Raw genomic sequence first — 18443 nt, forward strand, 5'->3', positions numbered from 1 at the left:
GGTGGAGAAGGACCCTGCACACTGCTCCGTGCTCAGGGCTGCTTCAGAAGAATATTCCAAGGTGGAAATTTTCAAGTAAATCAAAGCGCTGTACAGTAACTTCTCCCAATAACACATGTTCCTATAATACCCAGTGCTCTGATGCAGAAGAAACAGACGCACGCCCATGCTTTTCTTTTGTCTTTATTTTTGTCATGTTTCCAAACGTAGAAAAAAAAAATCTTTTTTTTAAGAAAGGTGACAATTCCTACAATGGTTTGAAAACATGTCCGTCCTTCAAAAGGACTGATATCAGAATGGATAGAAAATAATGCAAATATACAAACTAGTGCATGGTTATTAACAGGCATAACCATGATATTTTTATATGAAAATGCAGAAAGGAACAAGGTGCAACTTACACAATTTATTGGTATTTTTTTTAAATATAAATCCAGGATTCAAATCTCCTTCTGGATAGAAATAGGGCAGAAGAGACACCCATGCCATTGCAGATGAACTGCATTTAGAAGAAATATGGCGATATGGCTTCTGTCAACACCACACATGGAAAAAATTATGACAAAACAAGTCTGAGATTTCACAAGTGCATACGATTGGGAGGTTACTTTAGTGCGCAGTGTGTAACAAAAGAAAGCTGTATGCAGGCACTTCTATACATATCCAGACTTTCTATTTCTGACATTATTATTTCTCCATTTACAAATATGTTGGCCCACTAATGAATTTTTGGCCTGATTTTAATAGCTGATGTGCATGTTAAAATCCCATTCATAAGCAATACTATATACTTAAAATCACAGCAGCTTTCTTTGGAGATGGAAAGGTGGAGAAAGCAAGGCACAGAGATATTAGGTGACAACATGGGCTTGCTTCAGCCCATGAAGTTCTGCCCAGTAGTTCTGAATACTGTGTTTGTCTGGATGAGCACAAAATTAAGATGCTGCTGTTTCTTTCCTCCGTGAAGCAGCAGCCTGCAGCACCCCTGCCTTTTTAAGCAGTGAATATTTAAACTACTATGAAGAAACCCCAGGGCAAGCAGCCACGTGGCATTTCTGCCAGAGAGGCCCCGGGGAAAGGGGATCTGGAGATAAACCAACTTTGACACAAAGGAGTCCATTAAGCTTGGCCTGCCCTGAGGAGTTCTCCCCGATTCCCACATATCCTCATGGCCCAAAACACTGATCATGGAATATGCTGTGTTTGTAGCAAGCACAGCAAACATCTGTTTTACAGGCCCACCCAAAAATGTCCCATTCCCGCCCCATACTAATGCCAGGAGCATTAACAAGCTCCCATTAGGGTTCAGAGTGCCAGGGCTGCCCCGAGAGCCAGCAGGGAAAATGAAGTGGGTAAAACACAGCCATGCATTGTGAATAACCATTACTGTCCTATCAAAGAGAAAAAAAATAGAAAACAGAAGAGATAGACATACTTTCACCAAAAGAACTCAGCACTGGCAACATTGTAAAGGAAAGCAGAGGAACTGATGATTAGACACCATCTTAAAAATGTAAACTCGTCATTCCTCAAGCTATAAAATGAATCGCAAATCCATGGGCGAGTGGAACGTACCTGCGTGCAGGGGTCAAACAGACGGATACAGATGCATGAAAAGCCCAGCCATCATTTTGGAAAGGAAATGCTGGATTGAATCCTAAGGCTTGAAAGGTTATTTCAGAAACGTCGTCCCTGGGTGGGGATGGGGGAGCAAAAACATGGATCACAGCCTCTGAAAGCTGCAGTCACCGCGGCAGGCAGCAGAATAGGCTGCCTAGGGAAGGTGCCGAGTCTTCATCGCTGGAGATGTTCAGGAAGAGGTGGGACTGGTCAGGGATGATCTAGGTGCTGCTATGCCTATGTTTTCCTACATGCATTTTCCTTGCCGCCAGGTTTCGCTGGTTGCCATATAGGGATGGGAGGGATGTTCCCCCCCTCCTTCTGCTACATGCATTAGGGGTTTGGGTTTTTTTAAGCCTTTGTTAGAGGCATTGGTGTTGGCTGCAGCCAAGACTGGGGATTAGGACTGTGCCAATGCTCCTGCTGTGACTTGCTGGAGGTTCCTGGCTAGAGGGCCTTGCCTCTCTGCTTAGGGTAAGACCTATCACCATATTTGAGGCCAGGAAGAAATTTTACACCATGGTCAGATTGGTACGGTCAGTGGGGCATTTTGCCTTCCCCTGTAGCAGGGGGCATGGCCCTTTTCCTGGGATTTCTCAAGCCTATTTTAACAATTTTTATAGCAGAGGTATGTTTGCAACCATGGTGCCCCCTCTGCTTTTCCTTTAGCAGATTACTGTGTTGTCTCGGATTGTGTCTGGTTTGGTTAGGGGTGAACCTGCCTCAGGCAGCAGGTTGGACTAGATGACTCTGGAGGTCTGTTCCAGCCCTACTCTACAATTCAACAGCAGCACTGCACATTTATGATGACTACACCAATTCACATTAGGATCATGAATTATTTCTAATATACTTCCTCAGAACAAACCAACTTTCCTATGTATTTATTATTTCAAGGCACTTCTTCAGACATTTATCTTTTGTCCCTAAATCAACATCCCTTTGCCAGGCAATAAACATACACTGCATTTGAGGCAGATCTGATTTTGACCCGGATCAAGACAGGTACAGCATTGCTGCTCTTCCACCAGTGGGTGGCCAGCAAGAGCACACAGCTTGTAAGGGAACGACCTGCTATAACCTTACAAGCAAATGTTTCAAAGTCCAGGGAAAAACCGATAGCACGTTGTGCTTTGATACACACAGTGTTTTCCCCTCCCCAGCATTCTTGCAACAAAAAATACACAGCACTGGTGGTCAGGTTTGGAGGGCTAAGGGTCTCAGAGGAGTTTTGACAATCAGGGACTCTCTACAGCCAGCTTGGCCTACAAAGTGTTTAAAGGATTGTGACAAAGGGACAAGAAAATAAAGTGGGTTCAGTTATTTTTGACAACAGCCAACACTTGATAAAATTTAGCTACATCCATTAATTTTTTAGGTGCTGAAATAGTTCGAATTTTATGCTTGTTAAAATATCCTATCCCATTGAGTGCATGGTCTGGGCACGGGCAGTACAAACTGTCCCTTGCTGTCAGGGTAGTTGTGGTACAGAGCTGAGTGGCAGGGGCTGTCTGCAGGGAACAAATGGGTCAGCTTGGCCTCAGGGTCCTCTGCTGAGAAAAGGGCTGACATTAATGGTTGCTCATGACATTAGTCATTTGCCCAGTAGGTTGAGCCCCATTTCATGCAGATCACAAAAAAGCCATTGGATTCCATTACACCAGCGTTTCTCAACTGTCTCAGACTTAAGGCACACCTCTAATAATGCTTGCTCAGTTTTCACTCGGTTTTGGACTATAAAAAAAATATTAGAGCAATCCTTTTGTTGCAAAGCACTCAGAAAGCCCAAAACAGGACAGGACGCTTTTGACCCTAGATTTCTATAGGAAAAGCTCAGGGTTTACCTTGTGAATCATGTGTAGGTGTTTGCACACCTGTGTGGCACCCTTAAAAGGATCTCAGGGCACCTTGGTCGAGAGTCACTGCACTAGGGGCTAAAAAGTTACTATCACCCTGGCAGACATTATCCCAGTGGCCTGTTACAAGCCCAAATCTGTGTTTAAAAAAAATAAAAATAAAATACAAAATACTAATTTGACAAAACCTCTGGTTTGTGGCTTTCAGCATGTCATGTTATTTCCCTTGGAGGGCTTGTGATTACCCGCTTTAAGGCAATCAGATGCTGCTACCAATCTTCAGTTGCAGGCTCCAAGCACAACATGGCAAGGATCGAATTCCAAAGCGCTGGTGATTTGGTAACGGCTCAAGCCTTGGAGGCTTTTTTCTTGAAGGTGCAGCAGAGTTGAATCAACAGGCACTTGGTTATTTAGCGCTGCCTTACGGGAGCATGAGGGCTTTTGCCAGTCTTATCCAGAACCACCTTTTGGTGCAGGGATTGGTGTAGTCGCAAACCGTAATGAACCTCAGGATGCTTGGGAATTCGTTCTTCATAGATTTGCACTTGACTGGAATCAGCCGTTTGTGGCGAGCACCTGAAGGAGAGTCCAAACAGGCCCATAGTTATTCAGAGCTGTCTTGTAACTATAAGGTCCCTTCCAGCCCCTAACAACTATGAAACTCTCAACTGTTCCCCTCTTCCCTCTCGCGACTGGAAACAGCAGCACATAGATCTCTAGGTCCAAGCCCTTGAGACCTGATCTCAGTCACTCCAGTGCAACCTGGCTAACCCTTATCCTGGAGCTCAAAAGACTTACTCAAGGTCACAGGAATCAGGAGATTTCAGTCCCATGCTTTGACCACCAGCTCACCCCTTCTCTCTTTTCCAACAAAAGTTATATTTCAGACTGGGGTAAGTCTCTTCCTTCCCTGTCAACGTAAGACAGTATGGCCAATGGATGGGTCAGGGGGCAGAAACTCAAGAGATCCAGATTCTGCCACTGGCAAATCATTTCCCTCTCCGCTGCCCCCTTATCTGTCTTGTCTGTTTAAAGTCTTGAGGGTAGGGTCTAGGTTTTATTATGCATTTGTACAATGACCAGTGCAATCTGCTATGGCTTAAGTTGAGACCTTCAGATGTTACTATAATGCAAACAGCATCAATGACTGTGAACTGCTGGGAAAACACATACCCTTATATGGCTTGCATGGACGACCTTACCTGGGGAAAGGCTAAGAGCAAATTTGGTCTGGAAGTCACATTCACTGCTGTCTAGGTAATCATCAGAAATGACAACTACCATCCTTCGGCACCTGAGAAGAAACAGGGAATGTGGGACATGGTTAACAAAGATACTTTTCAGACTTATTGGAGCAATATGTATCATACAGAACTGTTCTCCTGCAAACATGCAACTGCCAGCTGTGTTTAGCAGCAACTTTCATACAATCTAAAAAAATATTGATATTTTACAGCCACATACAGCATACACCCAGCACATCTAATCATTGGAGTATTGCAGCTATATATACATTGCACAAAACAAAACTTGGTTAAAACAACATTGTAAAGCTTACAGAAGCCGAAGTGTTCAAAAGTTAGGAAATGCTAATATGAAGCTTGTCAGTGCAAAACGACAGAGTCTTTCATCCATGAATGAAAGCTCTACTATTGGCTTGGCATCAGTCATACTTAGGAGTATGTTGAATTGTTAAAGGCTTGGAAACATCAAATTCTGCAACAGTCAGTGAGCTGAGGAACCACAAGATCTCATAATGGTGAGGCTCATCCTCATTCTACTCATTACTTACACTTGCTTGAAGCGTCTTGCCTTAAACTGTCCGTGTGTCACCAGAGTCCCAGGGAGGAGATAAGCAGGTTGCATTCCTAAGCTATCATATCATAGAATCATAGAAGTCGGGTCGGGAGGGACCTTGTAGATCTTCAAGCCCGACCCCCCCGCCTAGGCAGGAGAAAAAGACTGGACTCAAATGAGTCCAGCCAGGTAGTCATCAAGCCTCTTCTTAAAGACCCCCAGGGTAGGAGCCAGCACCACTTCCCTAGGAAGCTGGTTCCAGCTCCTAGCCGCCCTGACTGTGAAGTAGTTCTTGCAGATGTCTAATCTAAACTTACTCTCTAATAATTTGTGTCCATTGTTCCTTGTTATGCCAGGGGGCGCGAGGGGAAACAGCGTCTCCCCTAAACCCTTCTGGTCCCCCCTAGTGAGTTTATAGACAGTCACCAGGTCTCTTGTGAAGGCTGAACAGGTTGAGGTCCCGCAGTCTTTCAATGTAGGGTCTGCCTTGTAGTCCCCGGATCACGCAGGTGGCCCTCCTCTGGACCCTCTCAATGTTGTCCACGTCCCTCCTGAAATGGGGCGCACAGAACTGGATGCAGTAGCCGGACCAGCGTCGCATAGAGGGGGAGGATCACCTCCCTGGCTCTACTTGAGATGCATCTGTGGATGCACAACAAGGTGCGGTTAGCCCTGCCAACCGTGACCTCGCATTGTCGGCCCATGTTCATCTTGGAGTCAGTAATGACTCCAAGATCCCTTTCTGCTTCCGTGCTCTCAAGAAGGGAGTTTCCCCATTCTATAAGTGTGCTGCTGGTTTCTACTGCCCACGTGCAGCACCCTGCACTTGTCAGTATTGAAACACATCTTGTTTATGTCAGCCCACTCCTGTTACCTTTCCAGGTCTTGTTGCAGTCTTTCCTTCCCTACTAGCGTGCTCACCTCACACCAAATTTTGGTATCATCAGCAAATTTAAACAGGTTGCATTTCACCCCGTCATCCAAATGGCTGATGAAGGAATTGAACAGCACAGGCCCCAGGACCGAGCCCTGGGGGACTCTGCTGCCCACTTCCCCCCAGGTTGAATATAACCCAGCCACCACCACCCTCTGAGTATGACCCTCGAGCCAATCTGCAATCCATCTGACTGTGTAGGCATCAATGCCACAGTCGCCTAGTTTTTTAATGAGGATGGGGTGGGAGACAGTGTCAAACGCCTCGCTGAAGTCTAGAAAGACTACGTCCACGGCAACATGGCAACCTCAGGGTCCTGCCCTCTATGCAAGTAGCTAGACTGGTCATCCAAAGATAATGGGTATCAGAATGCCCCATGGGGAGGCAAAATTAACTGGATAAAGTTAAGGAGCCAGAGCTGTTGGATGACCCAGTGGGTCTCTCTCCAAGCAGGTCTGCTTCTGTCACTATGAAGCGAGGAGTTCCCTCACAGTCCACCCACTCCTTCCTCAACCTCTGTGAAGTCTGGAAGGCGTCTTAGGGTCAGGATCAGAACCATGGCCTGACGTACTGCTGTTCGATTTCTGTGCGGGCAGAAGCCGGTGCAAGCTGGACCTGCTCTAACTCCTCCTGGATCACCACTGCTTTGGAGCAATCACAGGCTGTACATGGCACACGAGAGGGCAGGGACCTCGAGTGTGATGCATAATGTCTCTCCTTTGGGGTGGTCTAACTCCTTCTCTCTTGAGGAGAAGACGAAGAGGACAGTCCAGCAGGACACCATTGTGAAGTGTCCCTGCCTTGCTGCCCCATCCCGCATACTCTTCTACACGAGGGTCCTAATCTGGCCCCCAAAGGAGCCAGTCTTTGGTTTCACCACAGCCCTGAGCTGGAAAACATGAACTTCTCCAGTATCCCCCTCAGCAGAGCTGGCTTGCTTACCTTTTCTCTATGAGCTCACTGGCAATGGACCACACGCACGCCCCTGGCAGGACATCCCGATCAAAGACGCACAGCTTCAGCTTGAACTCAGTTTGCTCCAGCTCTGTGATCATCTGCTGCACAAACTCAATGTCCTTCTGACAGTAGCAGATAAAAGCATCAAACAGCTCCGGCTCATTCCCTGGACAGAAGGCCATTTCAGTACAGAGTTAACTCAACCCACCTCTTGCACTCTGCAATGTGACTGGAGCCCTTCGTTCATCACTCCATACCCCATGCTAGTGCAGTGTAGTCTAACTTTGCCCCCGAGTAACTTGTCCCTTTTTAGACATTTACATGGCAGTGTTTGAGGTCCTGAACCTGGGGTCAGATCCACAAAATTATGCACTGATCTTGGGGGTGCCTGATGCCATAAGCCACTGAGAAGCAGAGCCCTTGTTCTTTAGCTCCGGCTACAGAGACTCTTGCTTCTAGAGCCACATATCAACAGTTCAATCTCTGCAGACAGATCATCCAGGGAAGTCAGTCATTACATTCGCTGTTAGCAATGGTGTCAGGTACATCATGTTTGCCTCACATATTATGCATGGCTGGCACACAAACTGGCTCTTTCAAACTTCAGGACCTTCAGTGAGACATCTAAGGAAGTGACCCAGTTCTTAGAAAGGTTGGCCAACAGCAGGTCTCACTGACGTGTACGTACTTCCTTGACACCCAGCTACAGATTCAGGTACCTTGTCTTAAAGACAACTTTTTTCACAGCTGGGTGCCTGAAATCTATTGGGCAGTTTCTCCACTGTTTTATGCCAGCATGTTGAGGCCATTACATCAGTGTAGGTACTGGAGTAAGGTACTGATGGATCAGACCCTAAAGACAGAGTAAGAAAAAAGAAGTACGTGAGGTCCAGATACCAAAGCCACATTTACAGAGGCAGGTCCCTATGTCTTTGCTCATCTGTAGTGAATTCAAAGTGTTGTGGATCTGCATCCAGGACCAGGGCCCATGAACCCAGCAAAAGTATCCTTCCAAGTGAGAAGAAAGTAGTTACATGCACAAAGAGCTTCTAGACAAAGGGGACTTGGTTAAACATTATACCGCAGTGGCCTTAGACTCCCCTATTTGGCCACAAAGCCACTTCTCTAATCCCCATTAACACCATCCCTGGTGCTACCCCTCCTCCCTCTCTTGAGTTATTTCAGTGCTACCCCCCTCTTGGTTAGGATGGCCTATACGTGCCTACGTTAAGGGAAGGACACAGAGAATAAGGGAGGAAAATGAACCCCAGTATCTCTCACTAAGATCCCCTGCATCAAAGGCCCGCTCTAGCACCATGTGTTACTCTAAAGTAATAAACCAGTCATTTACCGAAGGGATCGTCTTGGGTTGTGATGCCAGACAATTCTAATGTCTTCGGGATGCTGCTGTCCACTGCTGGGACCTGGAGAGGTGCGTCTGCCTGCTGCTGTTTCCTTTCAAGGTACTTCTTACAGTCCTCTTCTGCAAGAAACCCAAAAGGCCCTTATGAGGCTGCTGAAAAGTGGAATAATTAGTTTCCAGGAGGTAATTAAAAAAGTCCCTAGGCTGTCAGCTGCTTGGAAGCTGAAGAGATTTACAAGAAACTGAATTTATTAAGGAGCATTAATTGCTCAGTAGTGATCAGTGACGGACTCAAGCCAAAGGTGCTGTAGGATGGATGGAGTTGGTTTTTTTGAGCAGCACCTGCCATGCTTACAAACCTCATCACCGGGGCAGTGACTCCATTGGTCTCAGCACCCCTGCAGTCTGTGCTCATTGATGGCTACCCCGGGTTCGCCTTCAGGTACTCTGGCAAACAACGTCAAGTAGGGTAGGGCCGAAATCCAAAGCTTGGGGCAGGGTTTTATTTTAAGTCTTCATAAAAAAAATCCTATCTGAGTTTGTTACCCTGAACTGGCTGCAGAGTCAGGCATTTAGATGAGGAGTCATGTAAGAGCCCAGACAATCAGCAGAGCAGGGCTGAGCAACTCCTTAACCATCGCCTGGAGCTCACGTCAAGAGACACGTGCTTTTGGAGCAGGGGCAGCCGGACGGAGCCAGGTTTGTGACAGACCAGCTTAGCTTTATTTTCAGAGTGAAAACCAGGTTTGTGGAGGGCTGATAAAATTCACTTGCAATGGATACAGCCACAGTGCAGGGCCGTGTTAACGGGCAAGGGAATAAAAAACTACTAGACACCGACTATCTAACAAGCTGTAAAAATGAAGTGCAAACATACAAATAACTAGCACAACTTGAGACAAGCCAATGGATTTCAAATGCTGTTGTGCCACGCAGGCAATTACTTTTATTGTTTCTATGTTAATTTGTACCAGATGTAGCACGTCCCTTTCTCTCTGGAAGGCCCTGGGTCCCAGCTCCGACACGGTGGCTTGCTGCTGTTTGTAATGAGACTAATTGGTGAGGGCCAAACTACAGAGAAACTTCTGGGAACATTATTATCGGTAAGATCTAGAGTAATTGGAGGGGCGGGGGGATTCATTGGAAAGCGGCAGGGGGATTCATTGGAAAGCTATAAAATAGAGGAAAAAGCCAAAATGTTGAGATGGCAAAAAGAGAGGACTGGGTAAAGGAAGTCTCTTTGGGTTACTGAGATGACAAATGCAGTATTTAAAGCATATTTCCTTCCTTGGTGTATTAAGGAAATATAGAGTGATTTGACCTAAATGTCCCAAGACTGGCTTTTAGATCCTACAGGAACATCATTCATGGCCAGCACCCACAAGTCCATATCAAATAACTCTTGTCTATCCAGGATTGTCTGTAATGCTCAGAGAGGTATATACATTACAGATTACTCAGTCAGTGGTCCAAATATGCCCTAGTCCAATGCTTGATTACCTCTATGCAACAAACCTTCAACACTAGACAGTTTTCAGAATCAAATACCAGATTTATACAGGGGTGCGCAATTATTTCAGGTGGAGGGCCGCTTACTGAGTTTTAGCAAGCCATTGAGGGCTGCATGCCAGGCAGCCAGGGGCAGATAAATGTTCATTTTCTAAATTTTTTTTAGGGGCCCCGTGGGCCTGACAGAATGGCCTGGCGGGCTGCATCCGGCCCGCGTTTTGCCTACCCCTGTGCTAACACCTTCGGTTTTGCTACATATGCAAAATGCAGGGCTATTGCACTGGACCCAGCATTAAGTAGTTCCCAGGATGAGTTTTGGCAGTTTAGACTCCAAATGAAGACATTCCAATTAAGTTTGAGTTGTTAAGCTAATTAGCACCCAAGAGTCAAAGCTAACCTCTTGGGATACAACGCTAAGAACCAAAACCAAGTGGACAAGATTGCAAGACGCCCCGTGAAGCAAAACAGCCACGGCCCCCACACAGTCTGGACAGATTGCCTCTGTTTCAGGTTTTCCCTTGGGTCTTCAAATAAAAGGTAGCTAATGCGATTGCTTTCATTAAGGAACCTGAAGGAATGGAGCAAAAACGACGGACACAGTAAACTGCAGAGGAAAAGGGTAAAAAATTCCTTCTGCTGCTTTAGTGTCAAGGGGAAAAAAAGAGCCAAGTGAGGGAGATGAATTATTAAGCAGACAAGTATCAGTTTTAGTCACTAGTCAGCAAGAAAACCGAAACTAATGCAGTTCAGCAGGGAAGGTTTGAGATAAATATAGAACGGTAAATAGCTTTAGCACTCTAAGGACAATTTGGGAAGGGAAGACCCTGCAAAGGCAGATCGTGCAGAATCAGAATGGCTAGAATGGGAAAACTTCAGCTCTCCAGCTACGGTGACATGCGTTACGGCCGTAGCGCAGGGAGGGACTGGAGCATCTGCCCCACAGCACAGGAAGGAGGGGGATTCGTGCTGAAGTGCCAGCCACAGCCCAAACGCAGTCCTAGAGATTCAGTACATGGATCGGCCTTGTACGTGACTGCTCTCAAAGAGACGATCAGTCCCAGCACACAGCACAAGAAGGCCCCGAGATCAAGCAGCAGCGCTAGTCCTGAAGTTCAGCCTTTAGATACGGCTGCAATCCTTCATTCATTCTAATGAAAACGAGGGATCTGATCCCAAACGCCCCCATCTCTCATTGACCTGCGTAAGGCCGAGGTGCTCAGTAAGTATCGCAGGATCAGGCCAGAGCTGCAGACTCCAGAAAAACTTGCCAATGCGATCCTGAGCCGGGCAAAGCTTAGGAGCTGCCTGAACTTAGAAGCCAGCTAAAAACACTCCATACAACATCATTTGTGCACTTCAGGGAGGGATCTTTTCTGGATACCTTTTCCTGGAAAAAATAATGGATATTGACATGCTGAGAAAAACCAGCAGATCGTTTCCTACGTTAAGAGCAGCGATAGAACTAAAAGCACTTGAAGTCCGAGATCAGTTCAGCTTTGAATGCAAATGCACGCAGCTGGAAGCACCTCAAAGGAAACAGAGGAAACAACTGTGGATCATGCCGCTGTCAGTATTTATTTTAAACGACCCATCAGACATGCGTTTTGAGGACCCAAAGACCTGGCAGGACCCTGCCATCTTCTCCAGTAGGTAACTGGTTTGGTAAGAGAGGCACCAGTGCTGGATAAAAGTGCTGAATAACCCAACTATCTTGATCCTTTTTTTTTTTTTTTTAAAATCAGCATTCTCCATCTTGATTTTTTTTCATGCAAGTACCAGGAAATGAAGTTTTCTACTTCCCCACTATTTACGCAACAAACTTTATGTATAAGGCACCCAACTTCAAGGATTTCTTATGAGTCACAGCAGACTTCAGAAATATTTGGTTATGCTTCCGGTCCAGGGCTCTTACATTTGGTTTCTCTTTTCACTGTGAGTGAAGCATTACAAATACTTGGTAAAATGCCTTTTGTGGGGCTCCAGGTTTCTGATTTTCTCATCTCATTTGCCAAGTTTGCAAATAAAAGTTTTTTCTCCTGCTAGCCAGGCCCACAAACTTCGCTCCAAACAGCACAGCACCACCAAAAAAGTTTCTACCTGCCCAATTAGACTCCCCCAGTACACAACATAAGCCCCTCACTTTTAGGTCATGCCCCATGGCTAATCCTGCTAGAAGGCATCGTCTGAGCCAGAGAAACTTTATCCAGAGCAATTCTGTGTAAAACAGAAAAAGGTGAATTTGTGGGACTGACCTGAACAGGAGGTTCTCCTTCCCCCCTTGACAACCAAGTGTGCTATGGAAGCAGCCCCATAACCTGTACCTTTATCACGTCAGGTTTGGGGATCTTCCATGCCGCAACAGCAGCCCAAAGAAAGAAACCACATCCTCTGAAAGCCAAGGTGGTTAGGCCCCAGATTGTCTCTCTCAAAAGGAAAATTCAATGCGGCATCCCAAAAGGAAGCTAAGCAACCTGACAGAGGCCGTCGCCTCTCAGTTCAGGTTGCAAAGCCAGCCCTGCTCCACCTGGCTACAAAAACACAAAGAGGAACGAGCAGGCTAACCCCAGCTCAGCTTCTGCGGCTCCCGTTCGACTGCTGGCTGCGTCGACTTTTCCAGGGACGAATCTGGAACGTCTCCACCTTAGAAGAAACCAGGCAGAACTGATATCGCAGCTACCCGCGATGGCGGAGCAGCTCCTGTCCCAGCCCCAATGGAAACGACGCTCGCTGTTTATAGGTGCTCTTGGACAGAGCGCAACGGCCTGCTGGTTGCTTTTCCTTTCCGCACGCGCCAGGGAGGTACTCCGTAATACAACCTACCCTCGATTCGAACGCGATGCCGGGGAAACGGCGCGTCCTTCGCTGAATCGAGGAGCGCAGCTTTCAACAGCGCCCCACAACACGGAGCGGGCTATTCTGTGCGCCCCTCGGACCTATTCAGCTTTTTCCAGCCCCTTCTGCGGAAGCTCCGGGAAGAAGCCCTCTGCTCGCACACCCCGCTGCTGCCCCGCGCGGTTGGAGAGTTAGTCCGGAGGGGTGCAGCTGCACCTGCCAGCCCCCCTAGGCGAGGGGGCGGTCCCCAGAGCCCGGCGCAGCCCATCCCGCTCCTCCTCCGGCCCCCAGGTGCCCTCTGCCCCGGTGGCCAGGGCCGGGCCGGGCCGGGGGCGCTCACCGATGCGCGGCTGCAGGTCGGCGAGGACGTCGCGGCGGCCGAGCTGGTGCAGCAGGGCGAGCAGGCGGCCGACCGAGGGCGCGGGGCCGGCGCCGGGGCCGGGGCCGGGGCCGGCGCGGCGGGGCCAGGCGTCCAGCAGGCGGCCCGTGGGGTCGGGCAGCGCCTCGAGCGCGCGGATCTCCAGGAACTCGTAGCCCAGCGCCTCGGCCAGCGCCGTCCAGTCCGCGGCCACGGGCGAGCGCGGGTTGAGGAACAGCGCCAGCCGCCGCCGCACCCCATAGTTCAGCGCCTCCAGCGGCACCGCCTGCAGCCCCGACCCCGGCTCCGACCCCGGCCCGCTCGTGGCCATGGCCCGCCGCGCCGCGCCGCTTCCTGCCCGGCCCCGGCCCCGCCCCCCCGGCCCGCGCGGGGCGGCCCCTAGCGCCCGGGGGAGGTGGCGCTGAGGTGCCCGTCCTGCCTCCGCAGCCCAAGCGCGGCCCCGCCGGTGCCGGCCCCGGCCCCGGCCCGTGGGGTCACGTCGTTCCTGGCCCCCCCAGACGGCGGCACCGGGCCGGCCGCGAGTCCGGGCCTGGCACCGCCGCCCCGGCAGGGGGCGGCCCCGCGCTTTGCCCCCGGGCCGAGCACCGCTCCGCGCCCGCGCCGCGGGGTGGGAGTGAGGGGGCGGCCGCAGCGCGGGGCCCGGCTGGCGTGGAGGGCTCTGTGGAGCTGGGCCCGCTCCCCCCGGCTGCTGGTGCGGAGACCCCTGCTCTGGGCCCCGCCGGCCTGGCCCCAGGCCCCTGCTGCTTCCCCCGCTTCCCTGCTCTGCGTGGCTCCCCCCACATGCAATCACTTCTGCCTATACGCCACAAACAGCCGCGAAGCAGGACAAAAATATGTATTTTTAATTGAACTCAGATATGAGCGTTTGATTTTTAGTACGTAATTTGCTTTTTTTCCCCCTTGACTGGAGCGGGGAGGATGCTCGGACCTGAAGTGGGGAGCCAAACTCCTCTGGCCCCGCGGGGGCGGGGGACCAGTCCATGGGCTGGGCTGGGTGAATGGTGTGGGGCTGCCGCATCATCTGGCCCCTGGGTCTGAACCTGCATGGCACCAGCCTGGGACCCCCTGCACGTGCTGGATCTAGTGCCCTTGGCACCTGTTCGGGTTGTCCAGGACTGTGCTGTCCGCAGCACCTGCTCTAGGAGCCACATTGCACGCGGCACCCACCCCAGCCTGGCTAGAGTAGGTGCTGTGGGCAGCTCCCACCCCCACCAGCTGGAGCAGGCGCCACGTGCAATGCAGTCCTGGACCACCTGCATCCAGTATGCAGGGGGGGCCCCGACTGGTCCCACGCAGGGCCAGCACCAGGGGCCCGACGATGTGCCTCTGTGGGCTGGGCTGTATCTTTGACACCCCTACTCTAAGAGCGTTCTTGCTGCTGATATCATTGGGATAAGGGACTGAGCCAGGCACCATGCAAACAGGGAGAGAGGCCTTAGCCCAAGGAGCTCCCAATGGCAGGGAGTGCGCGCACAGCATGATTACTGCAGAATCACTTATCCTGTGATTTGCATCGTACTAAAGAACAGACTTTCCCAAGCGTCTCGCCCACAGTAGGCACCATTATAGTTCCTGGCTACCAGGAGATAGTGTGAATCAGTTTGCACTGATCAAAGATAGTCTGGGGTTAAAATGCCTAAGGGAGCAGTACACCACAACCACTTAACACTGATGCGCAGTTATTCCTCACTTTCTGAGGAATTTTATCACGGATTGGCATGACTTGGACCACTTTAAGGCTGTGTGTTGTGTGTCCGCCTCACTTTTATTACAGAATAAAGTCAGACGAGGTGTAAAACACTATCTTTATACACACCCCAACACTGTTACAATCAGAAGCTCCTAGGAAAGACCTGCATTAGGCAGAATTCCCATCCATTCAAGTCAGCCCAGAGGCTGAGAAGGCTGGCTACTATTACCATGAGTTGGGGTGCACCAAATATCCCTAGGGAAGGAATCAAATTCTGCTTTCTGAATTTGATAAACAAGGCTTTATCCTCCCTGTTATAAATCCCCTTTATAACAGGAAAGAGAAGGGCTTGTTACATTCAGGACCACTGTCATAGGTTAAAAGGCCTCAGTCAAATCTATACTTAACACTCAGATGGAAGTCCTGTAAGATGGGGGAACAGTGTCTATTTGCTTCATGCTATTGGTATAGCAAGGTCTGTTCAAGCTGTGACTTCTTTCAGAACATTTTTATACCATCCAAAACCTTAGTGTAGATGTGATTACACTGGCAAAAAGCCCTTTTGCCAGGGTAACTTATCTGATTTCATTTGGGGAATCAGTGTAAACTAGAACAAAAGACTGTTTCTGTCAATAAAAGTGATCTCTTTGCTAACATTTGCCAGTTGTAAACGGAGCAGTAACTAGAACTAAACCAGCAAATCCCTTCTCAATGTAGACTAAGCCATAGTTCATGGCCCTGCTAGTACTGTAATGTGCTCTGGTTTCACTAAATTGATTTAAAAAGTGATCTGGTTTAATAGGTGCAAATTCCTTGCAGCTGCCTGTAAATTGGTTTAACTCTTGCTTATCATGAAGGTGCAAGGCTCCATAGTTACAGTTTAGCTCCTCTGTAGCAGGGGGCAGGGCCCTCTTCTTTGGATCTCTCAAGTATATTTTAACCACCTTTGCAGGAACAAGACAGTGGCATTGTCCCCCTGCTTTACCCATGGCAGGCTAGGATGTTGTCTTGTGTTGTATAACAGGATTGATTGTGGCATTTTAGTAATAGATTAGATGAGGATTTGTATGGGATGCTCTGGATAATGTTGATCCTGTCTCAGGGCGGGGGTTGGACTAGATGACTTCAGGAGGTCCCTTCCAGCCCCACTTCTCTATGAATCTGTGAACTGAAAGCCAGGATACAACCTCTAGGTTACAAAAGGAAGATGTCTGTGGATTTAGACTAAGGTGAGTTCTGCGTTACAGACTTCTGCCTGCATGGTGGTATTGGTCAGGGATTTGGGGAGGCTTGATCAGAGCCTGATACAGCTGTGCTGGCAAAAGCCTCAAGTAGAGATGCAGTTATACTGGTTAAACTGGGCTTTTACTTGGATAGCTGTAGCCACACTAGCAGGTTGCTGGCACAGCGGGTCAGCGAAGCCCTCTCATACTAATTCAAGCTAAACCTATTTAAGTCGGGGTTAAATCAGTATTTCCAACTCTCATGATTTTTGGCACCGTTCTTAAAGTCTATGCTTTGGGAATGTGAAAAATGCAGCAGTTGGCAACACTTCTACATTCAAGACTTAAACTGGTTTAACTAGATTGCTCATACCCTTAAACATCATTTTACTACTTGGTAAAAGGCTGTGGGGCTCCCCAGCCTTAGCCTCCCACTGAGGCTTACATGCCACAGGCTCCCCAGTGAGTAAAGATCTCTGGTTAAAGTTTCATCAGACAAAGGATCTCAGATTTAACTCAGGTCAAGGCCATTTAAGGGTGTCTGGATGAGAACAAAAAGGTTTAAAAGGACCCAGCATTGGTTGGGATGCTGAGCTTGGAGCAATGCTATGAATTCCTAGTTGTTTCCAGGTGGCAATAGGGTCAGACAAATGACTCCAGTGATCTCAGACCAGATTCCCAGAAGACGCATTCATCCAAAGCTCTGTGGAGGATACGCTGCGGAGGTACGTCCAAGCAGGTGCTGTGCTTACAGGTCTCTGTCATGTCAGGCATACATTGCTGCATACAGTACACATTTGAATGAAAAAGTGCTTTAAGTAGCCCATGGCTCAACATTGTAAAGCAGCTTTACGCCCTAAAGTACTTCTGCTTAGGGAAGTCCAGTACAGATATTTCCAATTAAAAATATACCTTTTCCAGTTTGGTACAAGAAGTAGAATGCAAGAACTCAAGCCACAGTAGTTATAAGCAGCAATACAATGCAAAAGCACTAGAAAAACAGCCTGACTGCTTCTTAATAGCAGGGCAATCAGGACTCATAGTAGAGATGACATATACCTTTTATTAGACCAACAAGATTTTTGCAAAAAAAAAAAAAAAAATCTTTAATTGCAGGCTGTCAGGAGCAAACATCCTTCATTTGATATTGGAGAAAAGATTGTAAAAGTTCTCTTGGGAGGAAATGAAAGTTCATATTTCATAGGATTTCACAGAGGAGTCAATAGATGGAAAACTCCTCTGGGCAGTCAGTTCAGAGCTGGCATGGAGCCTCTCACCTCCCGTGAGGATCTGTGATGATGCAAATTACCTAGACACAAAGGCAGGAGCAAGATCTCAGGTTTCAGGTGATCACAGTTGCTTCCTGCTTGGGAAAATATGAAGATTTCATTTTTAAAAATCAGCTAAAATTTGATCTCTTCCACGTGTCAGGTATCCAGGTTGCTTTAGAGGAAAAGGCAATCAGGACTTGTAGTAAAGATGATCTCTTTATTAGACCAAGAAGATTTTTGCAAAAAAAAAAAAAAATCTTTAATTGCAAGCTTTCAGGCACAAACACCCTTCATCAGGCATTGGAGAAAAGATGGTAAAAGTTCTCCTGGGTAGAAATGTAAGTTCATATTTCATAGGATTTCACAGAGGAGTCAATAGATGGCAAAATAGCAGAGGCACTCTATTTTGGCTAAGAAATACTTATTTACAGTCTCTTTCAACCAAAATCACTTTACAAGAGTAATGCAGTAGAAAAGAGAATCCATTTTTCATCAGTGAAAAGCAGGCACCTCTGCGTAGGCCATATTGGCAGTTTAAACAACTCACAGCAACATTGCAGCTCACAGCAACCTGTTGTTCTTCACTTCTTGCTTCACAGATCATCAGCTGATATAAATTAGAAAACTTCTCTTGAAACCCACAGATTGTTGTCAGTGCTGAACTATATCAGCAGAGGATCTGGTCCCTGTATGTTAGACTGGGGTTGTCAGAAGCTCTTAGGCAGGCCAGATGTCACTTCCCAGGCTTGAATACAAGATTTAATGCCACTGTGCATGTTAAAGGTGTCACAGCAGCCTCCATAAGCACAAAAGGCCAATCATTTGTGTTCCTTGCTGGATTTCAGTAAGCAAATTCACAAGAAAAGAATCACTTCCTAAACTGGGTGAGCTCCTGCCCCTGTTGAAGTCTGCGGCCAAGCTCCTCCGGCTGTCAAGCAGGGCCAGGGCTCCACCAGTCTTATTTAGATGTTAAAGAGAGAAGCTAGCTCAGATGAGTAACCACCATCCTGGT

At 48.2% G+C, this 18443-nt stretch overlaps 1 protein-coding gene across 1 annotated transcript; it reads right to left on the reverse strand.

Moving 5' to 3' along the window:
- Window positions 1-169: 169 nt before the first annotated feature.
- Window positions 170-13998, reverse strand: MYD88 (MYD88 innate immune signal transduction adaptor). The gene is made up of 5 exons (XM_090047786.1): window positions 13209-13998; window positions 8516-8647; window positions 7150-7330; window positions 4679-4770; window positions 170-4052 (listed from the first exon to the last, which is right to left on the reverse strand). Exons 1-5 carry the CDS (start codon window positions 13555-13557, stop codon window positions 3898-3900), a joined length of 909 nt encoding a protein of 302 aa, XP_089903912.1. The 5' UTR covers window positions 13558-13998; the 3' UTR covers window positions 170-3897.
- Between the last annotated feature and the right edge of the window lie 4445 nt (window positions 13999-18443).

This window comes from Crocodylus siamensis, chromosome 5 (genome assembly GCF_052110815.1).
Source record: "Crocodylus siamensis isolate JL-2025a chromosome 5, ASM5211081v1, whole genome shotgun sequence".
Taxonomy (NCBI): Eukaryota; Metazoa; Chordata; order Crocodylia; family Crocodylidae; genus Crocodylus; species Crocodylus siamensis.

Bases quoted from the DNA above. Each gene is read 5' to 3' on its own strand.
- MYD88 (XM_090047786.1), bottom strand. From the start codon at position 13,557: ATGGCCACGAGCGGGCCGGGGTCGGAGCCGGGGTCGGGGCTGCAGGCG. The intron at 8,648-13,208 runs GTGAGCGCCCCC...GGTTTCTTGCAG, and splicing joins CGACCTGCAGCCGCGCATCG to AAGAGGACTGTAAGAAGTAC. The intron at 4,053-4,678 runs GTAAGGTCGTCC...ACTCTCCTTCAG, and splicing joins TGCTCTTAGCCTTTCCCCAG to GTGCTCGCCACAAACGGCTG.